General features: G+C 39.2%; 1 protein-coding gene across 1 annotated transcript in view; it reads right to left on the reverse strand.

Annotated features, from left to right (window-relative positions):
• CALCR (calcitonin receptor) overlaps nt 1-25,302 on the reverse strand; it is a 155,688-nt gene that overhangs the window by 69,160 nt on the left and 61,226 nt on the right. Inside the window, exons 2-3 of the mRNA XM_026706218.2 lie at nt 12,147-12,231; nt 437-584 (exon numbers count right to left, since the gene is read on the reverse strand). Of these exons, the coding sequence (XP_026562003.1) occupies nt 437-584; nt 12,147-12,194 (196 nt within the window). The 5' untranslated portion in view covers nt 12,195-12,231. The remainder of the gene's footprint in view (nt 1-436; nt 585-12,146; nt 12,232-25,302) is intronic.

Genomic DNA, 25,302 nt, shown 5'->3' on the forward strand with positions numbered 1-25,302 from the left:
GGCTTCCCCATTGACTTTGTCTGTCAGAGGTTCACAAAAAGTAATCACATGACCCTGGGATTCTGCAACCATCATGCACTGCAATGGTCATAAGTGTGAAAAATGGCCAGAAAAATGGCCATAAATGATTCCACCATGGGGGGGAAGACCAGTGGGGGGGGTCAAGGTCTAGAAATCCGAACACAAAATTAGTTGTAAAGAAATGTTGCCCTGCAGAATTAATTCATTACACCTTCAAAATGAATAACCTTTGTGCTTAAAGAAATGTTATTCGTAGTCTAAGGTTGCCCTTGGCACTTTCACTATTTATAAAATTTTGTGAGATTTTCAGTTGATTTTCCCTCATTCCCTTTTTCTTTTCAGCAATCCAAAATCCAACACTGCTTTAAATAATAATTTCAGTGTTTTTTTTTCTTTTTCTCATTTGTTCCTTTACCTTTTTTCTTGTAAGGAGGGGCTCTGTTCATCCTTTCATAGCACTTGAACTGTGAATCGACTATTTTCTGGCGTATCACTGAATATTCCATAGACTCTAAAGTAGGATCGGCATAACTTACAGTAGTGGGAAAACTTGGAGCCATTCTCTGCATATAAAAAAACATCTGTTAATATTTGTTAAGTTATATCAGGACTATCCAATAAAAACATTTTTTATTTGTTTATTTGATCAAAAAGTTTGGAGTTGCCAGGGAAGTGTACAATGCTCTCAAACTCAGGGACATGTATCTATAAAGTTGGCAACATGTAGGACTGAATGTGACTTTGAATGATTGTTTGTCTTGATTCCCTGAGAGATTTTCTACCATATCATAAAATCATACATAGAAAAACTGTGTGGAAAACTTCATTCACTGTAGTGATCTAGTATAAGAGCTCTCTATAATGTCTTTTCTCTTCTTTTAATAAAATAGCAAGATACAGTGATGAAATAGTGGTTATGTCTATCCTTATTAGTAGAGATGCTATTGTTACTGTGTTCTTTGGTTAAGTTGTTAATGTTGGAAACAAAAAAAGAAGGCATCCTCCCATCACTTCAATACATTTTCTTGTAGCAATATTCCATCTATTTTGTTATTAATTTCTAGTGTTCCCAATACCAAGAAATACTTATCTGATCTAACTTTTTCACATTCCTATAGTATATGCAGTTTCAGGATAATGTTTCACATATTGGTACAAAGAAGTGTAACTCTCACAAGCCAGCTAATTGTGAGAAAGCATATTTAATCTTTGTTCATATAATATAGCGGAACAGTGTTTATTCCCATCAATTAAAGTAACATTATTTAAAGCATGAGTGGGCAGAAGCGGGATTTAGAAGAAGGATTTAGATAATTTGACCAATTTCTGACAAGGATGGATAATCAAAGAGAAGTTGGGCAATGCTGTTAGCTATGATTCAGGGGTATATATATATAAACAATAATAATAAAAAGACCAATATTGGAGATGTTTTTATGTTAAGGCTGGAGAAATGAAATAGGCTGTTTTGACATATCAAACAAAAAAAATCTATATCAGACTCAACTTTTGGTGTCTCAGTCTGCGTGAAATTTTCTTAGCAACAGTACATTGCCTTCTGGGATACTTTTTAAATCTTCCAATCTTGTTACAGGACAGCTATCAATTGGATTTTTGCAGCTCTAATCAGGTTGCCCTTGTCTATAGACCTGGAACTTCCTGCTAATCTCTCTTTAACTTTCAAGTCCACACAAAGTCAATCAAGTGCTATTAAATAGTGAGGCTCCAATAGTGAAGAATAGATTTTTTGTTTTTTTATGTTTCCAACAATAAGGGGTAGATTCACTCATCATGCAGTACTAATCCGAAATCAAATCACATTATGATTTTATATATGAGCATGAACCATTCAAATCAGTGATGGTTTATGCATCAGGAATTGCCAATAATTTATTATTATTCTACTTCAAAGTGCAAAACTTATTCAATTAAAATATATAAATAGTAAGGCTGTGACTAACATCTGAAAGATATATGGAGCAAGGGGGCATAAATGAAGCCTCTCTCTTTGAATTCTTAAAGCATTATGCCTTTTGCAGCATTGTGCTTTGTTGACTAGGTTATTGCCCTTTCAAATATTATGCACAATAGATTAATATGTTAATCTTGTTGTAACTGACCAATATTCTTCTCCATTGAAATAGAAAGGATTTTTTTAAAAAGAAAAGCTATTTTGCCGAAAACATCTAGTATTTGATATGATCAAATTCTTAGACATATATATTTAAAAAGAGATCCTACTGAATTCAGTAAGGATTACTTCCAAGTAAATATCCAAACAGCTGTCCTGTTAAAATACAACATACTTTTTGCCTTTTCTCCCTATGAGCATACATTTCTAATACATCTTTATACTTCAAAGTACAATCTATGCAGCAGGTACATTTTTGTACTAAGTTATTTCTTCTTTTTTGGATATAGTATATTTTAGCTAAAACGTCCACTTTTATTATTCCAATTTACTGATGGTGTGAAATATTTCTTTTTCTCTGGGCTACTCCACGAGGCATTTGGAAATATATTATCTGTTCCTTTCATAAAGTATTCTACTCATCTATAAGACACTTAATGACCTAGTAAGAAATGCCATTGTACATCTATCTAAGGGAACACATGAAGATTTTTACAGTTCAATATCATCAGTTTCCTTTTGAAAGGCAGCAGCAGGAACCTCTTTCTCATCATTGCACTATTTAATTTGACTTAATACTATCACATCAACAGAACAATTTTCTTGGTGTTGAAAAAATGAATTGGAACCATGTTAACTATCATATTGTCATTTTTACATCTACTTCATCCAACATTTATAATCTTTATACTAAGTCGAACAAAAGCTATATATGAGTTAAGTGTTCCAGCTTCTATCAGTCAAGTATCTTGAATAGATATTTTAACTCAGCCATATGTTCATTTAGAAAGTTTATTACAGTGTGTCATATAATAATCTCCCAGAGCAACTAACAGAGATTGAACAAGATAGAAATTACTTTAAAATGCTAAAGTGGATAGAATAGCATGCTGTATAATATAGATTACATTAAAAGATAATTGAAGAATCATAACTCAAGTGCCTCCTCCCAGTGATTTCCCTCTACCTCTTACTGAATGTTGGGAGACCAAAACAAAGCTCTCTCAAATGGGATGACATTAGGTATTACTAGTACAATTTGAGGAATATGGCATCCAAGCTCCTCCACAAAGACTTTTTCTGATGAAATTCATTTGTTCATTTATTTATCTGCCTGCCCATCTCAAGTTCATGATAGTGGACAGCTAACAATAATGAACATTTATATAGAAACAAGTAAAACCACCCCCCTCATATTAAAACCTTATAAACACAATTAGTAGCGAAGGTACAAAAACCAATAGCAATTAACGTAAGCATGGACTCTGTAAGTTATTAGATCTTATAAAAAGACACCAAGGGCAATCTAATCTTCAGGGCATGCTGTTCCAAAGGGCAAGTGCATGGCAAAAATGAGTGTCTCTGGGTGACATGAGTCTAAGTGATGGCATGCAGAACATGTGTCTTCTACTGAATGGGGATTAGGGTATAATCTGATGGCACAATTAGACAAAATCCAGGAGAGGTAGACCCACAAATAACTTAAAAGTTTGGCATTTTTGTCAATTTATTGAGTTCCTACCCAATGACATCTGGGATAGGCAGAAGCTGTTTGATGATGTTAAAGGTATGATTGCAGGATGTAAGCTGCTACAAGTAAAGCTGCCTTTTGCAACTGACTGATGGTGATTTTGCCAGTGCAAATGGTATTCTGGTGGTGCTCCAAATATTCTGAGTTTGCACCCAAGGTATCTATTACTATTGGTATTTGTTGTGTCCATAGAACTGACTGGAGTCCCCAACCAGGTCCGCAGTACGAGCGGGAGTGCCGACCGCTCCCATTGGCTGATGCCGTTTGACAGCCAGCTATAAAAGGAGCTATCAAACGGCATCAGCTGTTGCCACCAGCTGATCTGCCTTGTTAGCCTGGCAGTCGTGGCAACCCTTTATTCACCGAATAAAGCCCCTTTTTAACGAACGCTCTGGGTCAGCCTCGTATCTCCGCCGCTCTACAACACTGGCGACGAGGGCGGGATACAATAAGAGGCTACCAGATGTCCGATTGCTGAGCTAGTCACTTAAAAAGAGTGAAGCCACCGAGCACTGAAAGTCACAGCCACCAACACTCACCGCGAGCACGAAATTTAAAGCCTCCTCAGCTGAGGAGACAGACGTCGCCTGACAGGCGCAGCCGCAAAACACTCTTCTAAGAGTGCGATTTTTGAAGCCTGCAGCACCTGAGGCGACAGACACTGCCACCTCAAGATGAATACCAGCCCGGCATTCCCACCCTTCAAGCCAGCCAAAGAAATGTGGGAATCGTACAAGAACCGCTTCATCTATTTCCTGGATGCTATTGACCTCGCAGACGCTGCAGAGCATAGAAAAAAATCTTTCTTTCTCAGTTACTGTGGAGCTGCGGTTTTTGACACTGCTACAGCACTGGTTGCCCCTCGCTCTGTCAGAACCATTCCCTGGGAAGAACTCCAAGAGATTCTTTCCAACCACTACTCCCCTAAACCTTCCCAGATAGCTAGAAGACATGCCTTCAGAATCAGAAGACAGGCTGAAGGGGAGTCAATTAGCGAGTACATGGCAGCCCTGAGATCAGCTGCCTTACAGTGTGGGTTCAGAGACTACCTAGAAGACATGCTTTTGGATCAGATTGTCTGTGGGGTCAGGGACCTTAGGCTTCAAAGACGCTTACTAGCCAAAAAAGACTTAACCTTGGCCATAGCAATAGAAGAAGCCCAAGCTGCTGAGCTCTCTGCTCAATCAGCAGCTGAGATTCAAGGAACTCCTATCAGGCAAGGCAGCTCCACTATCCACTCTGAGGAAGTTTCCCTAGAGGAAGACCCTGTAGGCACAACAGGGCCTTAGGCAGCCCCCACAAGAAGGAGCAGGACAAAGGAACAACTTCACCCCCAAGCAACCTCCCATTTGTCTGAGCTGTGGGGGTTCCCACCTTAGGGCATCCTGCAGGTTCAGGAATGTTACTTGTCTAAACTGTCAAAGGAAAGGCCACCTAGCTAGAGTCTGCCAAGCAGGGAGAACCTTCCCTCAGAGACCTCAGCCTAAAGCTAATTTTCAAAGGCAAGTGGAAGATTGCTATACTTGCTACCACGCGGACCACACTTCTAAAACCTCTAACAAAATAAGTATTTTTGGTTTTTTTAGAAGGTAAACCTTGCAGAATGGAGGTGGACACGGGATCAGCACTCTCAATCATCTCCTGGGAGACCCTGAAGAAGATTCACCCCAGAATTTCCGAAAAGAAGCTCCAGAAATGCCACCTGACCCTACGGGACTACCAGGGCAAGAACATCCCTGTCCTCGGGAAAGGCAAGTTTTTAGTTCAGTTCCAAAGTTTTAAAGGCCATTTGCCTTTGGTGGTAGTTAATGGTGCCCTCCCCAGTCTGCTGGGCCTAGATTGGTTCCCTTCCCTTGGCCTTAGTATAAATGGAATCCATGCTGTCTCAATCTCTGAAGTAGACACGCTATTCACAGACTATTCCGATGTCTTTAGCAATGAATTAGGTTGCTATTCTGGCACCCCCATCTCGTTCACTGTAGACCCCCAGGCAATCCCTGTTCACCTCAAGCCACGCAGGGTACCCTTTGCCATCCGCCCCAAATTGGACTTAGAATTAGACAAATTGTTAAAGCAAGGGGTACTAGAACCAACAGATTTTGCTAAGTGGGAGACCCCCATAGTCACCCCACTCAAAAAAGATGGCAGCGTGAGAATCTGCGCTGATTACAAGACCACCCTCAATCATTTTCTGCAGGTCTTCGCATACCCTGTCCCTGTGATCCAACACCTGTTACATACTTTTGAACCTGGCACCATTTTTGCCAAATTGGATATGTCCCAGGCCTACCAACAGTTCCCTGTTGATAATCAGACAGCTGAGCTGCAAACCATAGTCACCCATAGGGGTGCATTCAAATGCAAGTACCTCCAATTTGGCGTTAGTGTAGCCCCAGGTATTTTTCAGTCCCTCATGGAAAGGATCCTTCAAGGGCTTCCAGGTATAGTCCCTTACTTTGATGACATTTTGGTTTCAGCAACTAATAAGCCTCAACTCATGCAAAGGGTTAGGGCAGTCCTAGATAGGTTCAGGCAGCATGGCCTCAAACTCAAAAGGGAGAAGTGCACCATCGCCACTAAGCAAGTAGACTTTCTAGGGTACAGGATTGATGCCTCTGGTATTCACCCAATTGAGTCCAAAGTCAGGGCTATCCACGAGGCACCCACACCATCCAACAAGATGGAACTCCAAGCCTTTCTGGGGCTGCTGAACTTTTACGCTTCATTTCTTCCTCATAAGGCATCCATTGCGGAACCTTTACACAGACTGTTAGACAAAGATTCCCCCTGGCATTGGGGGCCCAGGGAAGCCCACGCTTTCAAATCAGTCAAATCCTTACTAACATCTGATGCAGTTTTAATCCAATTTAATCAACAACTCCCCCTAGTCCTGGCAGCTGATGCATCTCCTTTTGGTATTGGGGCAGTTCTGAGCCACAGGCTCCCAAATGGCTCTGAAGCACCAATCGCCTTTTTCTCTAGGACTTCCTCTGCTGCAGAAAGAAACTACAGCCAAATTGATAAAGAGGCCTTGGCTGCAGTGGCTGCTGTAAAAAAGTTTCACGAATTCCTATTTGGACACTACTTTGAACTCATAACTGACCATAAACCACTTCTAGGTCTTTTGTCAGGGGACAAGCAAACCCCACAGGTCCTGTCACTTAGGATGACCAGGTGGATTCTGTTCCTGGCCGCATATTCATACAAGTTAGTGCATCGCCCTGGAAAAAACTTGAGTCACGCAGATGCCCTTAGTCACTGCCCCCTGCCAGTTCCAGTTGAGGACCCTGCACCCATTCATGCCATTTTTGAAGTCAATGAACTCAATTTACCTATTACAGCTGAAGACATTGCAACGCACTCAAAAAAAGACAGGGTAATTGCCCAGGTTCTGGACTGGGTGGGGTGGGGGTGGCCTGAAACACAATACACTTCTGAATTCATACCCTTCAAAATTCGCAAACAAGAGTTGTCATGCCTGCAGGGTTGTTTGTTATGGGGAACAAGGGTGGTCATCCCAGCCACTCTCCGTGTACCAATCTTAACGGTCCTTCACGAAGGCCACCTGGGCATCGTGAGGATGAAGGCCCTGGCCCGCAGCTACGTATGGTGGCCAGGCATGGATGCCCAAATCTCCAGCTGGGTAAGCTTGTGCCAACCATGCCAAACTACCAGGCCTGCCCCACCAGCAGCCACTCCTACCAGGTGGGAAAGTGCTGAGGGGCCTTGGTCTCGCCTGCACATCAACCTGGCTGGACCAGTACATGGGCGGACCTTCTTAGTTTTAGTAGACTCTTATTCCAAATGGATTGACTTGGCTCTACTTCCTTCAACAACCACTCAGGCAATTGTTAAAGCTCTGACCCGTTTTTTTGTCACCCATGGCCTCCCTGACATAGTGGTGTCTGACAATGGTCCCCAGTTCACATCTTGTGAGTTCAGAATGTTCGCTGCCAACTTAGGTATTATACACATTCTCACAGCCCCTTTTCACCCAGCTAGTAATGGGATGGCTGAGAGGGCAGTCAGGTCAGTAAAAGAGGCACTTGCTAGGTTTGGCCAGAAAAACTGGCACTCCAAACTATCCCATTATCTTCTAAGCCAGCATACAACCCCATGCACCACAACAAACAAATCACCTGCTAAACTATTAATGGGGAGGTGTCTTAGGACCACCTTGGCCAGGCTACACCCCCATTACAGCCCAGGCACCCCCTTGGGGTCTGACAGTTTGGTCAGGGACTTTGCCCTGCATGACCTGGTATGCAGGGGACCCGTTGTGGGTACCTGGACAGGTTGTGTCAGTTGCAGGGCCAAGATCCTACAGAATCCTCCTAGATGACGGACGCATGTGGCGCAGACACGTGGACCAGCTGAGGAGGAGGTGGAAAGGCACAACTGATGGCTCCCGCATCCAGCCAAGCGGCCTGATCTACCCAGCAAGCACTGAGGATCCAGCCTACCCGACAAACGCCAAGGGGCCAGTCTACTCAGCCAACCCAGCCAGCACCAAGGGCTCCCTGCTGGGACCAATCTACCCAGCCAGTGCCGAGGGCTCCCTGCAGGGCCCAATCTACCCAGCCAGCGCCGAAAGCTCCCTGCAGGGCCCAATCTACCCAGACAACGATGAGAGCTCCCTGCTGGGCCCGATCTACCCGGACAATGCCGAAAGCTCCCTGCCAGACCCGATCTACCCGGGCAACGCCGAGAGCTCCCTGCCAGGCCCAATCTACCCAGACAGAGTCAAGAGCTCCCTGCCGGGCCCGATCTACCAACGAAAGGGTATGGACTCCCAACCGAGCGAGCCGGTCTACCGCCCCAGCCGAACGACGCGCCAAAAACGAACTGAACGAGAAAGCCTACCTGATCCACCGCAGGCCCCCACAGACCGAACCCGCTCTCCTGCAGTCCCCAGGGCAGCCCCAAGAGCGGAGGACTTCACTCCAGCCGGAGACTTCCCTGAACTCAGGCGGTCCCACTGCCATTGTAGGTGACCGGCCTATTTGCAAGACTACGCATGCTCCTGGCCGGGGGAAAGGAGTGTTGTGTCCATAGAACTGATTGGAGTCCCCAACCAGGTCTGCAGTTCGAGCGGGAGTGCCGACTGCTCCCATTGGCTGATGCCGTTTGACAGCAGCTATAAAAGGAGCTGTCAAACGGCATCAGCTGTTGCCGCCAGCTGATCTGCCTTGTTAGCCTGGCAGTCACGGCAACCTTTATTCACCGAATAAAGCCCCTTTTTAATGAACGCTCTGGGTCAGCCTCGTATCTCCGCCGCTCTACAACAGTATTATCTTTGCTTTATTTTGTCGCAGTCATTCTACTTCTATTTGCAGGTATTTTGTGATTTTTCTTCAGTTTTTTCTCTTTTCTTCTACTTTTGCTTTATCCACCATCCAGACTTTTTTGTCTTTCCTATCAACAATGGTTACATCTAGGATGTTATATGGCAGGTGCTTGTCTGCATGAATTCTAAAGTTCCATAGCTTTTTCATTATCTATTATTTTGTCTGTTTTTGTGCTCCTACCACTTCTTGCTTGCAGGCAAATGATATTTCTTTCAGATCTTACAATGTACTATTGCTGCTAGTTTGTCATGCTATTGTTTATAGTCAGTCTGTGAAATCTTGCAGCAGCTAACTAGATGTCCACTGTGTCTTCAGCTTCTTTGAAGAAGCGGTACTTGCTGTCTGTTGCTATCTTTTTAATTCTGGCTTTGGATGCATTTGTTTTTAATGCTTGGTCTTGGTCAGTCAGAATTAGCCCCTCTGTCTCTTTCTTCAACTTTGCAGCTTTTAGCTCTTGCTGGATGTTGTAGTTATGTGCATTTCTTGGTGGCGTGTATGTGTGTGTTTGTGTATGTACACTAGTCATGTAATGCTTTCTCTTCCCATGTCTCTTTCCTGTTCTTCACTTTGTCTTTCTTGTAGGCCAGTTTGGTCTCTCCAGAAGTCAGTAAGCCTTCCTGATATACTAGCTTCAGTACATGTTCTTCAGATGTTTTTTCGAATGCCTTTCTGTCTTCCTTAACTAACTGGTGTACTTGCAACATTCCATGCCTCCCTTTGCTCCATATTAAGGAGAGTCAACTGCTTTATTGATCACTCAGCTCAAGTGGACTCTGGGAAGTGTACAAAACTATAAAATAACATTAAAACATCTAGTTCTTTTATAGAATGAATAATCAGAAAAAGCAACAGAAGACAAAGACCTTCTCAATTAAACTCACACTCACTACAGACCCATTTATTCCTGTTCTTCATAAAAGCTAGTATTCCATGAGAGAGAGGATAGAAGTAGATAACAGGATTGTTCCAGCTGGATTCTATCTTCCTCTCCAATCAACTACAAACTGCCCTCTGGTAAGGACCATACAAGAATAATTTTACTTCTATTTTGAGATATTGTATTAATGCATCAATCCATATTTGTTTTATTTGTTCTATCCTTATGTTTGTTTAATCTTATTCATGATGCAGACTTTTATGATAGGATCCATATAGTAATGATTCCCTGGAATTGCTTGGACTTCAAAATGAAATAATAAAGCTTTCTCCATTTTTGATGGAGGAAGGTAACATATATTTTCTGGAACCAGTGTTCCGTTTCTCCAATCTTTGATAAAACATTGACAGGATCTTGGTAGCATGTTATAGTACAACAGAAGTGGATGGCATCTCCTGGCCAATGTTAAAGGGGGACGATATACACACACATACATCTAGGCCAGGCCTGCTTCTTATTCCAGTTATCAAGTGCCTAGTGAAACAGAATTTAGACTAAGGCTTGCATAACTTGAAGAGGGGAAAGAGGCACACTGATATTTTTTTTCCAGGGCATGAAGAAAACCTCTGGCAATTGGCTGCTAACAGGTGGTGCTGATTGGTAGCAGATCCCCTCTGATGAGAAACAGCTGCCTGCCCCACTTGATCCAAGGGCATGGACAGCAGAGCATAGGTAAGTTCAGAGAAGACCTGCAAGGCTACTCAGGAGAAGATTGACCCAGCACTCCTCACAAGGAACACCTGGAATGGATTGACTTAAGGGGAAGCCACGTGGAGTTAAGTCTTTTTTAGAAACAGTTATTTGTTTTAGCTTACATTCCCTGGCTTTGACTCATGTCTTTAGCCTTCTGCTCTGCCTTGCCTTGAGAACTTCTTTTTGTGAGCGTGTTGCTACTCTGTCAACTTTCTTTATTATATATTGGGGGACTAACGGTGCCTGCCTTCATGGTAGCATGGGTCGAGGCTTACTGGTTACTTTCTAGAGCAGGGGTGTCAAACTGGCAGCCACATGAAGACCATACCCACCCCAAGCAAAAAACGTTGCGCTAGATCATGATATGTCACATGACACGATTGAGTTTGACACCCGTGCACTAGAGGCCTGCCTTGCCTTGATGTCCTGAGATTTATCTATCATCTGCTGCGGTATCTATCTATATCAATTTATAATCCAAGCTTAAAGACTGCCGTGTAGTGACCATTCAGTAACTAAACCGATCCTTTGATCATCATAGCATCATAGTGGTCATGTGATTGAGACTAAGGCACTTCACAACCAGTGGATGTTTATGCATTTACGTGATTATCATTTGAGTGATTCATAGCTGGCTTCCAACAAGAAAAGTCAAAGGAGAAACCAGCAGTAAAGTCACAACTCACAGTCATGTGACATCTTGTTTAATGATGGAGTTGCTTAGAAAACAAGTTGCCAATCTCAGGTGTAATAATTCAGCAAGGACTATCTCTATGTGTCAGGGTGCAATGGCTCAAAGGTTAAAGATGCTGGGCTTGGCCGCTAAAAAGTCAATCACTCAGATTCCATGGAAATGTTTTTGGATAATACAGGCTTCCTTGGCTAAGAAACAAAGATGAGCACCGCTCTTAGACTCACACAACTGGATAGAGGAAACCTCTGCCTTTGCCTTTATTTCTATGTGTAAGTGGGTGTAAATTTGTGTATAACTATCTATCTGTCTATTGGTCAATGAGAATTAGCAACCATGTATAGGCAAGTCTCTTTGTGACTTCAGAAGCAATTTGTCAATTATATAATTCATGATACTAATTCAATTAGTATCAATTTATTGTGTCCTGGCCTTGATAGATATAAACACATACAGAATGCCATTTTAACATCATTAATTGGATGGAGTGAGAAGGAGTGAATCTCCAGATTAGTTTCAGCTGCAAATAGTTAAGTTGTTGAAAGGATTCATTCAAAAATTTGATCTGATTTGATGTACATCAAATAAGTAAACAAATTATGATATTTCATTAATATGCACAGTGCATTGAGGTACATATAATTAGACCAAGTGTGGACCAAGACAGCAATAGGAACAGTGGGTTTAAAGTTGTTTACCTCTGCATAATAAGGTTTATGCGCTTAATAACATGCAAACTTTGGCTTGAGTGGTTTTCAGATAAATGTTATTAGGCTTTTTTATTTTTTACTTACAATTAGTAGAATGATCAGCAAGAAATAACCACTGCTTTTTTTATCCATTGCAGGTCTTTTCTGGACAAATCTGTCTTTTCTGGCTCTGCAGGAAATTGAAAGACCCTGTTAGATTTTATTTTGTACATTTCTGTCTTCTGGTATTACATTTTAAATAATTACACTAAACATTTATGGCATATCAAGTTTTCCCATTAGTCCTTCTTTGGAAAATTAAATATGTCAATGAAGCACAGATTATGAAATTTAATTTAAGCTAGTGCTAAGATGATTTACTGTGAAGCTCAGTGTTTCACACATCATCGAAGTTTAATCAGATAGGTTCATTAATTCTTGTTTTGAGCTAAGAACACTCGTGAAATAGGCGCGCACATAAGTCTTTTAAATAACAAACAAGCAAATACATAAATACCTAAAATGAAGACTTGCCTAGAATTGTTCTTTATAAGGTAGGTTGAAAAATTAGTTTCTCCATGGGATCAAGCTTAGATAGTCTGCCAAATTGCAATAATGCATGGAAATTCTTTCACCATAATTACAAAGTAAGTCAGAACTCAAGAATTATTTTTTTATATGATGTCTTGATAGCAAGATAAGGTTTCCTCTCTGTCCTTTATTCCCAGTGATGGAAAAATGGGCTGCAGCTTCCAACTGAGATATTTCAATTATGATCACACTAAACCATTATATAGTTTGATTAGTCTTGCTGTATTGCTTAACATATTGTATGAATATGGCCTCTTCATTTATTAAATGAATCAGTAGTAGTTAATTCTGTAAATCATGATTAAATAAAGTATGAGTGAACAATGTATGAATCCACTATAGAATCAGTATCCAATTAGCTTTTAAAATGTGTAACAGAATGTGTATATGACCTTGGGGGATAAAGGGAAGAGGTGTGCCTAAGAAACAACCAAACAAGATATATACACATGAGCCACGGTGGTGCAGTGATTAGACTGCAGTACTGCAGGCTACTTCTGCTGACTGCTGGTTGCCTGCAATTTGGCAATTCAAATCTCACCAGGCTCAAGGTTGACTCAGCCTTCCATCCCAATGAGGACCCAAATTGTTGAGGGCAATATGATGACTCTGTAAACCTCTTAGAGAAGGCTGAAAAGCACTGTAAAGCGGTATATGTCTAAATGCTATTGCTATATTCCTAGTGGTTTAATGGTCAAAGAAAAAGGTTTAGGAAGTACCTACCCTAATTGATCCATCAGTTAAAAGTGGAGATGAGAAATTTATGTCTTCAGACATGCAAGATTCAAACTTACAATAAAGCAGAATTAGGTCATCTAGTCAAGTTTCCTGACAAAATATTTTAATTGTTCATTGGGAAATTAAGCTGAGTTGGAACTGTAAAAGCTTTGAACATTTATCTGAAAAATTTTGAGTGCTTCAATTCTTCCAGGCCTCACTTCCGAAGTAGAACTGAGTTCTGGATAAGTTTTCCTTAAACTCTCACAAGACTGAGAATGTTATTTTCTTGAGAAGGGAAGAACAACCATAGTAAATGAAGTCTTTTTATAATTCTTTTCTTAAATTAGGAGTGGGAACTATGATCCTTGTATGATTTGTGGACTTCAACTCCCAGAATTCCTGAGCCAGCCATGCTGTTTCTTGTTAGTAACAGGGATGTCTTAAGGCATGGGCCTGATGGGTACTTGCCAGTGGGCCCCATGAACATAGAGGCCCCATACTAATCTGTGTATGTTAACCCTTCAATGCACCTTGTATCATATAAATATAGCAACTGTATGGCTCACTGAGTATTATTGTGTTTTTCAAGCCTTGTGTACTGTTCAAATGTTTATCATGTTGATTAGTTGTTGCTGCACAGCATATTTTTAATGTTTCAACACCAATTTTGTTGGAAGTAAGTATATGTTTAATTTTATCAGCCATTTACATTTTTATTCCTGCAAGTAGTTGTTGTAGGGGTCCCAGTACACTGCTTTGCCCGGAGCCCATAATGCTGTTAAGACGGCCCTGGTTAGTAATGGAATGTTTTGGGGATTAGGATAATGAAGACTTGGCTCTGGCATCAGGAGAAATTTGTTGTAAGTGGCAGTAAGAGCCACAATGGGAATATGATTTATTTATATGATATGATTTTATAATTTGCTAGCTTTCTATGGTATATTTCATCAATAAGTTCAAAGCAGTGTATATGGAATTCCCTGTTCTAATTTTATCCCTATTACAAGCTAAGTATTGAGAATTTAAGAAGGGTGAACTAAAAGACAAAGTATGGATCTCACTCATTCAGTTTCTCTATCTATGAGGCAGTCATAGTCCAACACCTAAACAATACACCATTATGGGATACTGGCATATGTTCCAAATTGATACATGTAGTTTTCAATTTACAACCATTTATTTAGCAACTGTTCAAAGTTACAGTGGTAGTGAAAAAAATGACTTATAACAAATCCTCACATTTAGTGTACAACTTCACAACATCCTCATGGTCACATGATCAAAATTCAGGTGCTTGGTAACTAGCATGTATTTACAAATGTTGTTCTGGGGTCATGCGATCATTATTTGTGAACCTGCCAGCTGGATTCTGGATTTGTGACAATTTGCTTACTTAGGTAGGACTGTCTTGATTTAATTTTGCCTCAATATTTCTGGATCAGGGAATTTAAAATCTGGATACTTCTGAGAAGACTATAGTCTAATGGCTAAATTCTGGCAACTATGTAGACTTCTTATATTGAAAAAAAAATAGTTTGGATCAGATATCAAATATTTGTTTTCCTATTACAAAAAAGAGAGGGGAAGAAAAACATTCAGGAAAAAACATTCCCAAACCTGGGTAAAAGCAACTTTCCGCTAGATTAAAAAAAAGAAAATTTAGAATATGATTATATAATTTAGAGCAATTTAGCAAATAGATATTTTTCTGCAATGTTCTGTATTATTTTTAATTTAATAGTTTATTTTAATCTTTGAATACTACATATTTTGTTGCCTGTACTGTTCAAAATTTAATAGTGATCTTGTCAGAAAGTAAGAAATGCTTAATTGCATATTTAGTAAAGTGATGATTTGAGCCTAACTGACAGGGATAATTTATGTTGTCATTTTAGAACAAAAATGTTAGAAAAATGTGTTTTAATTCCTAGATGCTGGGAATAAAAAAGTTAGACCTGTGACACATTACTCCCAATGGATTTCCACCCCTTTTTATCTTCACTAAAAGATTGGAAAGAAGCCTGAGTAACCATTATCGAAGTATTTCCTTAACACAGTTTCTCACAGACTTAATTAATATTGATTGATTTGTTATGTGCCAAGTCAGTGTTCATTCTTAGGATCCACATATACATTTGGCAAGATGCTCTGTCTTCAATATGTCCCTTCATTTTTTTTTAAATAGTACCCTTTTGTGATCACGTTCATCCATTTTGCTACTCATCAACCTCTTCTCTTTCTGTCCACTTTTCCCAGCACTATAGCTTCTCAAAGGAGCCAGGGCTTCACATAATGAGTCCAAAATATGATAATTTGAACCTGGTCATTAATGACTCAAGTGAAAACAAGTTTGTTGTATACTCCATTAGTTTGTTTCCCTGGATATCCATGACATTCTCAGATATTTTCTTTAACATCAAAGTTCAAAAATCATCAACATTCTTTTCATCCTGATTTTTTTACAAAGTCCAATAAATAACATTAGTTAAATTTACAGGGGTCTGGATACAAACAAAAGATAAAGGAAGAAATACTGAATGTGGTACATGATATATATTCAAGTTAATAGTGAGCAGTGTTTGGATTAGCATTTTTGCAGCACCTGGTGCGTGCACAGGCTATACTTCTTATCAGCAGCTTAAGGAAGCTAGATTTTTTTTTTTTTTTGGTCTTGAAAGTAGCCATGTAGTCCCTAAAAATACACAGGTTGCTAGCTCTTTAGCATTCGCTGAACTTAAATTCCTGGAACATAAAATGAAGGGGAAAAAATATGGCTCCTTTAAGGTGCTGCTGACATACAGTAAGCATCACCTTCTGAATCAAAAGTATATTTTTCCTTCTGGATTGAATCCTGCATATCCCTATTTATACACATGTATTTACATGCAGTCAATGATGCTTGAGTCTGGCCAAATCCTGAATTAAATTTGTAATGATACAAATTTATCCGCTTCTACAATACAAGGTGTTGGGATCTGTCAAGAAACAGAAATGGATTCTGGAGAATTGCAGAAAGACAGACAGTTTAAAACTAACACTCCTTCCACCCCCAGGTATATTTTTGTCTCTGCAAAACGACGAAGTAATTAGCTGGGGAGTGATGACTTCAATGGACTGACAGATCTATCTCCTCAGCAAAAGGGGAAAAAATATTTATTTATTTATTTTGTCAAAAGCTTACAATACAATAGAAATAAGAATAAATATAAGTTTAAATATAAGAAATAGGAACTAATAATTGGGGACAATAGGACAGGGACGGTAGGCATGATTGTCCACTTATGCATGCCCCTTACAGACCTCTTAGGAATGGGTTAAGATCAATTAGGAGTTCCTTCCTGACATTTACATCCAAAATTCCTTCATTTATGAAATTGGCAGTTTTAAACTATTTCAGTGTTAACGTAACGGAATTCCACGTGCTTCAACATATAGTCATGTGGGCCATATGGCCATAGAAATGTCTTTGGACAACACTGGTTCTCTAAAAAAGAGAGATAACACTGTCCTCTACAACTGGGAAGGGGAAACCTTTACCCGTACCTTTATTTCCTCAGAAAAGTACAGAAAACCTGTACATTTATTTAATTCTATAAACAAGTAGAAGAAAAATATAACTAACTGTGCACAATGGAATTTTGCAGAAACCTTTTGAGATACTATGGAATTCCAAAATCTAGGCAATCCAACACAAGCAATGGATTACTTATTTTGTTTGGCTATTATTTATTTTATTACTTTATGTTGTGTTAACTTAGCCAAAGTGTTTTGTAAACACAAAACTTTTTGACATCCTGGGCAAATAAGTACTAGGACAGACCTATCAAATTGACGCTGCTGTGACGACATGAGTTTGACACCCCTGTGCTGGAAGTATAAAAGTCAAAACAAGGATAGCTGGTAAAACACAGTTAAAACATCTTTCTGAACTTTAATTCAAAAACTCAGTTAAGGGAGGGTGTTTTTCCTTCCTTATCTTATCTTTCCTTTCCTTTCCTTCCTTACCATTAAATATGAATATTTAATGGTCTTTATATTTATTTCTATTATATTTAGATTTATTACATTTTGACAAAACCACCATTTCATTGAGGGCAGACTCCTCCATAAGGTTGGAGGACCCATAGAGAAGGCTATGGTTTCGTATGTGGTGTGAGCTGAATAAAATGAAATTTGTTCAACATGGTCAGGGGTGGGATTCTACCAGTTCGCACCTATTCGCTAGTACCGGTTGTTAACATTCTAAGCAGTTTGGAGAACCGGTTGTTAGAAGAAATTACAGGCCTAATCCTGTAAGGAAGGCAGGAAGGAAACATTCTGGTGTTGCTTACAGAAACTGCTCCTCCGTTAACCCTTATTACATTCTTGGCAGGACTAGACTTCCTGTTTCTGGAACTTCTCTGGAGTTTTTCCCCCTTCTTCGCTGTATTTTGCTTGTGTGGAGTGACCATTCAAAGTTCCAATGGCACTGAAAAACGTGACTTATGACCATTTTTCACACTTACGACTGTTGCAGCATCCCCACAGTCATGAAAGGCCAGGCGAGGAGATGCGTGTCTCGATGTGAATGATATTGAGTTCGCCATGCCCAGTCAATAACATGACACGTCCACCCAGTCACATGACCACCAAGCCACGTCCACCAACTAAGCCATGCCCACAGAACCAGTTGTTAAAAAATTTGAATCCCACCCCTGAACAGAGTGTATCCTAACACACTGTGTAAATCTACCCAAACTGGAAATTTAAACACTGTAGCTGAAGAAGGGCGGAAAGCGCAATCCAAATAAGGAAAATCATATGTTATTCCATAATCTTTCTAACCAGATCCAGTTGGGTTCGAAATCTTGTTGCTTCTCTCTGGGCAATTTGCTGCTGAGGAAATTTCTTAGGTAATGTCATCCTCTTACATAGTTCTTTTAAAAGATATTAAATTCTTAAAGCGAGAAGAATGAAAACTAAAGGGAACAAATACTTGCATAAAACAGAAAAAAAAATGAATACGCCAGAGTTTGGTGACAATAATATTTATAGATTATTTTAAAACTGAATGTTACAGAGGAGTTGAATGTAACTTTTTTGCATATGCCAAAAAGAAATCAGAAGTCTTTTTTGTATTTCTGTTTCTTTTTATATTTTTTTATTTTGTTTTACCTTTTATATAGTTAATACTTGCTTTCTACCTGTTTGATCTATTGCTTTTAGCAATTTAGAAATGGACTTGAGCCTCCAAAAATAGGCTCTTTTTCCTAATTTTGATTCACCACGCTACAGAGAAAAAAAGTTGCTCCTGCACACATCCCAAAGTTATATATCATATAAGAATGAAAAGAAGAAATAAACTTTCAGTGCCTAATCTAGTATTTTGCCATCTTTTGTACATTTTGTAAAATGCATGGTGTTAGTCTCTGAGTCCATTAATCATGGAAGATGCAGGAACAACAATGAATTATGTGTTTAGTTTACAGAAGATCTATATTTACTGCCAGGATAAATCAAACCAGTTATATATACAATAGCAGCTGAGAAGCATGAGTTCAACATACAAGGCATGTATGATCCAATCGCAGATTTACAGTTTATGTACAGCAATAGTTACAATGCATACTTTGTGTGGCTTCTGTTTTCTAAAATAGGATTCTCATAGCATTTCTTCGATATTCATAGCATTGTTTTGTCTATTTTTACTCAACTTTTAATAAACATATCTTCATTCTCAAAATGAAAATATTCATTATCTGCTCAAAATCAGATAAATATCAAGTGCCTATCCCAAAGATTGGCAATTCAATATGGACATATCCAAGAAGTGCAATGAACAGCAGGATGGTTTTTAAATAAGTGAAACTCTGATAAGATCACCAAACTGCAAGATAGAATAAGAACAGAATAATAACAGAGTTGGGAGGAACCTTGGAGATCTTCTAGTCCAACCTGCTGCTTGAGCAAGAGGCCTATACTATTTCAGACAAATGGCTGTCCAGGCTCTTTTTGGGAGCCTAAACTGATGGAGCACCCACAAGTTCTGAAAGCTGTTCCATTGGTTGAGTGCTCTCTGTTAGGAATGATAGTCACCTAACAGTTGGGTTGGCAATATATAAACCATATATAAATAATATATAAACCAGGATAGTAATTTAATACTGTATCTTTAAGACAGGGGTTCCCAACCTGGGGTGCTCGCACCCCCTGGGGGTACGAGACGATATTCCAGGGGGTGCGAGAAAAGTCCAGGTAAATAATAGGATATTGGCTATACGTTGGCATTTTTATTTATTATGCAATGGATTGACTTTGTTTTCATTTTAGAGTTAAGTATCATTTAGTATCATTATTCACATACATAGCTGAAAAGATTCAATCCTACTATATATTTAACGCGTTCAGTAGTTCCTAAAGTCTAAATTTCAGGGGGTGCGAGGTTCGAGTGAAATTTCTTTAGGGGTGCGGGGTGAAAAAAAGTTTGGGAACCACTGCTTTAGGAGAATTCTGTAATTGTGATTGGCTGAGGTTCCTCGAATGGCCATAAGATGGAGCCAGAAACCCGGTTTCTCTCTTCTTGCATTTCCTGTTTTGCCATATTGCCTGATCGCATTCTGCTTAGATTGCTGTGAGTCTTGCAACTGTTAACAAACTCTGTTTACTGAACTCTGTTTGTGATACTTGACTTCATTTTTGGATTATCCCTGGACTGATACTAACTGCTTTAACCATGTATGATTTGGACTGTTTGTTGGACTTTATTTACCCATTTACTGGAAGTAAAACCTACATTTTACTATTCAGTGTATTTGTATGCTGGTCATGTGTTATTCAACATCACTCTCACTAAGTTTCCCTGAATGCATTCATTCTTCTAACAGAAAATGCCACAACACTCTCACCATTAGATTTCTTCTTACTTCTACCAGTAGGTTGCTTAGTTTTTCTCTATTGTTTCTCATCCTGCCTTCTGGTGCTTTGGAAAATAGTTTCACATCTTCATCTCAGTGGTGGTATTCAAATAAAGTTGCTACAGGTTCAGTGGGTGTGGCTTGGTGGGCACGCTTTGGGTGTGCGCATACATTTGTGTGCATGCACGCGCCAAACGTGCACTTGAGCGCCATTCTGCACTGCACAAAGCAGCTGCGCTTCGAATTCTGGCCATAAAAGTGAGTATGGGAGCCCGGGCAGGTGGGTGGGCCAAACACAGAGCAGCAGAGAGAACCAGTTCAGTCTCCGCTGCTCATCCCCACTACCGCCTCTCCAGAACTGGGCAGAACTGGTCGAATACCACCACTGCTTCATCTTTATAGGATCCTCTCAAATACTGGACCACTGCTATCAAGTGTCTTGTAGTCCTTCTTTTCATTAGTCTAGACATATCCAATTGCTATAACTGTTCTTCATATGTTTTAGTCTCCAGCCCTGATTATTCTTGCTACTCTTCTCTGCATTCTTTCCAGAATTTCAGCAACTCCCTCAGATGCTTCCCCAGATATCTCTCCAGATGCCAGCTTGGAGGAAGAACCAGTTCTGGGCACATCTGGAAGGGAGTTGGTCAATGGCTCCAAGCAGCCTTCTGAGAGGGATTTGGCTGAAGCACAACTGCAGCAGGACAGCCCTGAGCTTTCAGGTGGGGAAAGCACACAAGGTGCAGCCAGTCAGTGATGAGAAAGAGGAACTGCCTTCTGCACCTGATCCAAGAACAGAAAAAAGGCAGGAGAAGTGAAAGTCATCCTGATTACTCAACAAGGAGAGAACCTTGACCTTATTGATGGGCCACCCCAGAAGCTGGCTATTTAGCATAGCAGACAGATAGAAGCAATGCTGAGAACAAGGTATTAATTTCCTAGCTATGTATTTTCTGATTGTTGTGATTCCTGCCTTTCTTTGGATTGACACAATGCCTTAACTTGGATCGTGCCTTGTGAACTCTAGACTTTTCTTGTATTGTGAACCCTCTTGTATTGGGGATTTAATTTTGCATGGTGGGTTTATCTTGATTGGGAAATTTTCAAGTGTCTTGTGGACTCATTGGCCATTGTTCTGTGGACTAGCATTGGTCTGCTTGTGGGTGGACTTAATTGGGACAATGTGGATTTTTGGTGAAAGGAATTGCTGGGGAATATTAATAAACACACTAAACTACTGTTATGTGTGTGTATGAGTGAGCGGGATAGCAAGCCTTTTTTTAATATTGTGGTGACCAGAACTAGATGCAGTATTCCAACAAGTGAGGTCTTACTAAGGCTTTGTAAACTGGTAGTAGAACTTCATGTGATCTTGATTCTATCTCTTTATTGATGCAGCCTAGGATTTCAGATAGTACATGTAAACTATCAAATGTGAAATAACCAAATCTTATGTCATTTATAAATCTCTTGGATATCTCTTCTACAAAATCTGATGAGATTCTGGCCATTTTTAATTTGAATTTCAGGGCATCAGAAAACATTGTGTGACATTGCAGAATGATAATCAAAGTCAACCACTGCCCTAACAGTAGAATTTATTGTCTCAGCAACTGTGGAAAAGAAATTACATATTTGTCTTACATCTTGGGATTGCCTTACATCTTGTACTTCAACTAGTTTTACAGCTATTAATATCAATCAATTCAAGATTTTCAGTGTCCTCTTGAAACACACAAAAAAGTTGTTGAGTTCTGCAGCATTTTTATTTCTAAAAATGTCTCTTATACTTCAAATGTGATAGATAGATTTCTTCGAATTTTTATGGAAGAGATGTCAAAAACTCTACTCTCCTTTCACAGCATTGTTTTTTTTTTTTTTTGAAGTAGAGTTGAATTGATGGACTCTTGAAAGACAGGACTGCCTCCTGACAGCTTTCAGACAAAGAAAATATCTGAAAGTTGGCATGTGGCCAGCCAAAACACAAAAAAGATCATTTTGTAACACAGATTCAAAGGTTTTTTTAAAAAAATAAGCATTAATTAATATTAACTGATGCAAGTTTTATAAACATTCATTCCACTGAATAAGAGTATTTTATAATATGACTCTGGTGGTCAGAGGTGGTATTCAGCAGGTTCTGACCAGTTATGGAGAATTGGTAGTCGAAATTTTGAGTAGTTCAGAGAACCAGTAAACATCACCTCTGACTGGCTCTTCCCCCATCTATTCTCTTCCTCCCAAGTCCCAGCTGATCAGCTGGGTCTTCTTTTGTTGCCCTGCACAGGAGAACAGAGCTGGAAAGCAGGTTAGTAGGGTGGAGGGGGAATGGGATTTTGCAGTAATCTTCCCCTAGAAGTGGGGAGGGAATCGAGATTTTACAGTATCCTTCCCCTGCCATGCCCACCAAGCCACGTCCATCAAGCCACTCTACATCCACCAAGCCATGCCCACAGTACCGGTAGTAAAAATTTTGAATCCCACCACTGCTGGTGGTATATAAATGATAATAAATAGAAAATAAAATCAAAGGTTTGTCACTTTGGCCAACTCATTTAATCATTTGTTTCCATTTCTAAGTCTCTTGATATGAGAATGTCTTCTAATATAAATTGCCATAGCTATCTGTTATAAGCAGCGGTAACATAAAAATATGCATTATGACAACACAGTTCAAAAGACACAATTACATTTGTATTACGGAGACCACCATAGAACATCACTCATCTGCATATGTCTTCTGAAGATGCTCATGCATATCCCACAGCCCATTTGTCTATTGCTTATATTTCTACATTGGAGGGTCCTAGTAAAATGTGTGATATATGATCATGAGCAATTAGAAAAAAAATAACAAGAAGTGGGTTCTGTCAGGATTGACAGAATAAATTTTGATTTCGCTCATTAATTATTGGGGTGGTGGGAGATTGTGTTCCAGTAAATTTGTTTCCAAAATATTAAGCAATAATGATTGATACTAACTCTGTGGTAAGAACAGCTGGTGTAGTTTTCATGTTGAGTTTATGTAAAATTTATTTCCAGAAATCTGGTTATCCAGAAGATTAAGTCCAAATTAATCTTGAATCCAGGAAATACCTGCAATAATTTATCATTAATGAATGTGGGGTTGAAATATGCATTTTAATTATCTTTAGCAAGATCCTGGGCATCTTTTTAATAGTTCTTTTTAAAACACAGGCTAACAGAGAATTGTAGCTGGATGTAAGGTATCATTTCAGATTTCAAGAATCAGTAGTAATTTGACAGCAAACTGACTTACATGGTTACAATTGGGAAGCACAAACACTGATGACTTTATACAGCTTTCTAAAGGTACACATTCAGTTAAAACAAATTACAGTTGTGAATGAATTTAGTTATACTCATGAAAGCCAGCATGGGGCACATTGGAAACGCCACAATGATTTAATGAGAATTTGCAATGTTGAATCAGAATGTAATTTGATTCACCCACTACAGAAGAACTGCTCTCCCATTTCTGTTCACAGAAGCAGATCTATGCATCAAAATTACATAAATGAAAAAGATCAATGTTGTGCTTATGTAATTTTGAAGGAGGAAAATTAATAAAATCTTATATTTGTGATTTTTAATGGGATCAAATTATAGAAAGATACTCAAACTAGTTAGTTTCACTTTTTAGATTTGTTCAATTGACTTATATGATCAATTGAAATTGACAGAACCATTTTTCTAAGCCCAGTTACTGAAATGTATGTTCTCTTCAATCCAGTAATATCAATTTCTTATGTTATAGTTTCAATACAAGAAAGAAACAAACTTTAGTTTTGAATTTGAAGTTCAAGCCATCCAGAAAATATGCAGTCATTTCAAATGTCACAATAACATAGGAATCGTTACCAATAACTGAACTTGATTATTTAGGGTCTCATCACTCAGTATTTAGGCCACAGATCGTAACACTGATGATTTAACGGATGATGCACTGTTGGGGAGAGAAATTTTGAAGCAAAACTCATAGGTGAATTCATGATATTTCAAATGCCACCTATAATCAGTCAGCATAGTGAAAGGTAAGAAGGAATAAAATTTCCCTAGAATCTTCAGAATGCATTTCTCTTATTGGAAGTATTTGAATAGAGTTGAACATTGTGATTCATAAGTAGGTTTGTATAAGACACGCTTTTTAAACCAGGTACATTAAAAAAAAAATTGAGATTGCAGCTCCTATAATTCTGACTCAGCTTGGCCAATGTGTGAAAAATAATATACCCCTAGAGTCCCACAATACTCTTATCATTGATCTTGGGAACTGGAAATTCTGGGATTGATATTCTAGCCTAGCTGAAAAATATCACTTGATGAAGAAAAATATTTTGGCCGCAGTTGCCAATGAAGGGTATGGAGGAATGATGGACACAGTAGAAAATTAAACCAAGTTTTAAGTTTGCTCTGAGTTTGTTCTTCTCCACAACAATGTTGATGTAATGCTAGTCTTATTCACATCATTATCTGCTTTACATCATTATCTGACTAGGCCCAAATATGTAGCTTGCAAGGTAGCAGAGAATGAAACATTCTGCAATAATTCTGACAGAGTTTCTTATCATTATCTGGTGTGGACATCTAAATCCAAGAGAGTAATATATAGCATCCAGAGGGTGTTAAATAGATATCTGCCTGGAGTAGACACCTGATAATTGTTATCATCCTAGATTTGGAAAATAATCATATTTGTTGCTTTCTTGACCCTCCATTCCAGATGTTACTCTCTAATGTTCTCACCAGTGGTTGTTTTTGAGGATTTTATATAAAAGCGATTATTTTGTTTTTCAAAGAGTAAAAGGTAATGGCTTTATGAAGTACTGATGACAGTAAGTATGCTAATAACAGGACAGGTATAATTCCTAACAGCTAGTTTTTACTCTGTTCTGAAATTTTAATACCATTTGTTTTGATTGCTGAGGTGGGAACAGGAAGAACTCCATGACCTTTCCACTATACTTCTACATTTTACTTGCTAGCAAATAAAAAGATGACATACTTTCTTGTAGAGTATAATGACTAAAATTTAT

The sequence above is a fragment of the Pseudonaja textilis genome, chromosome Z, assembly GCF_049901715.1.
Source record: "Pseudonaja textilis isolate UNSWEBS1 chromosome Z, rPseTex1.2, whole genome shotgun sequence".
NCBI classification, from domain to species: domain Eukaryota; kingdom Metazoa; phylum Chordata; class Lepidosauria; order Squamata; family Elapidae; genus Pseudonaja; species Pseudonaja textilis.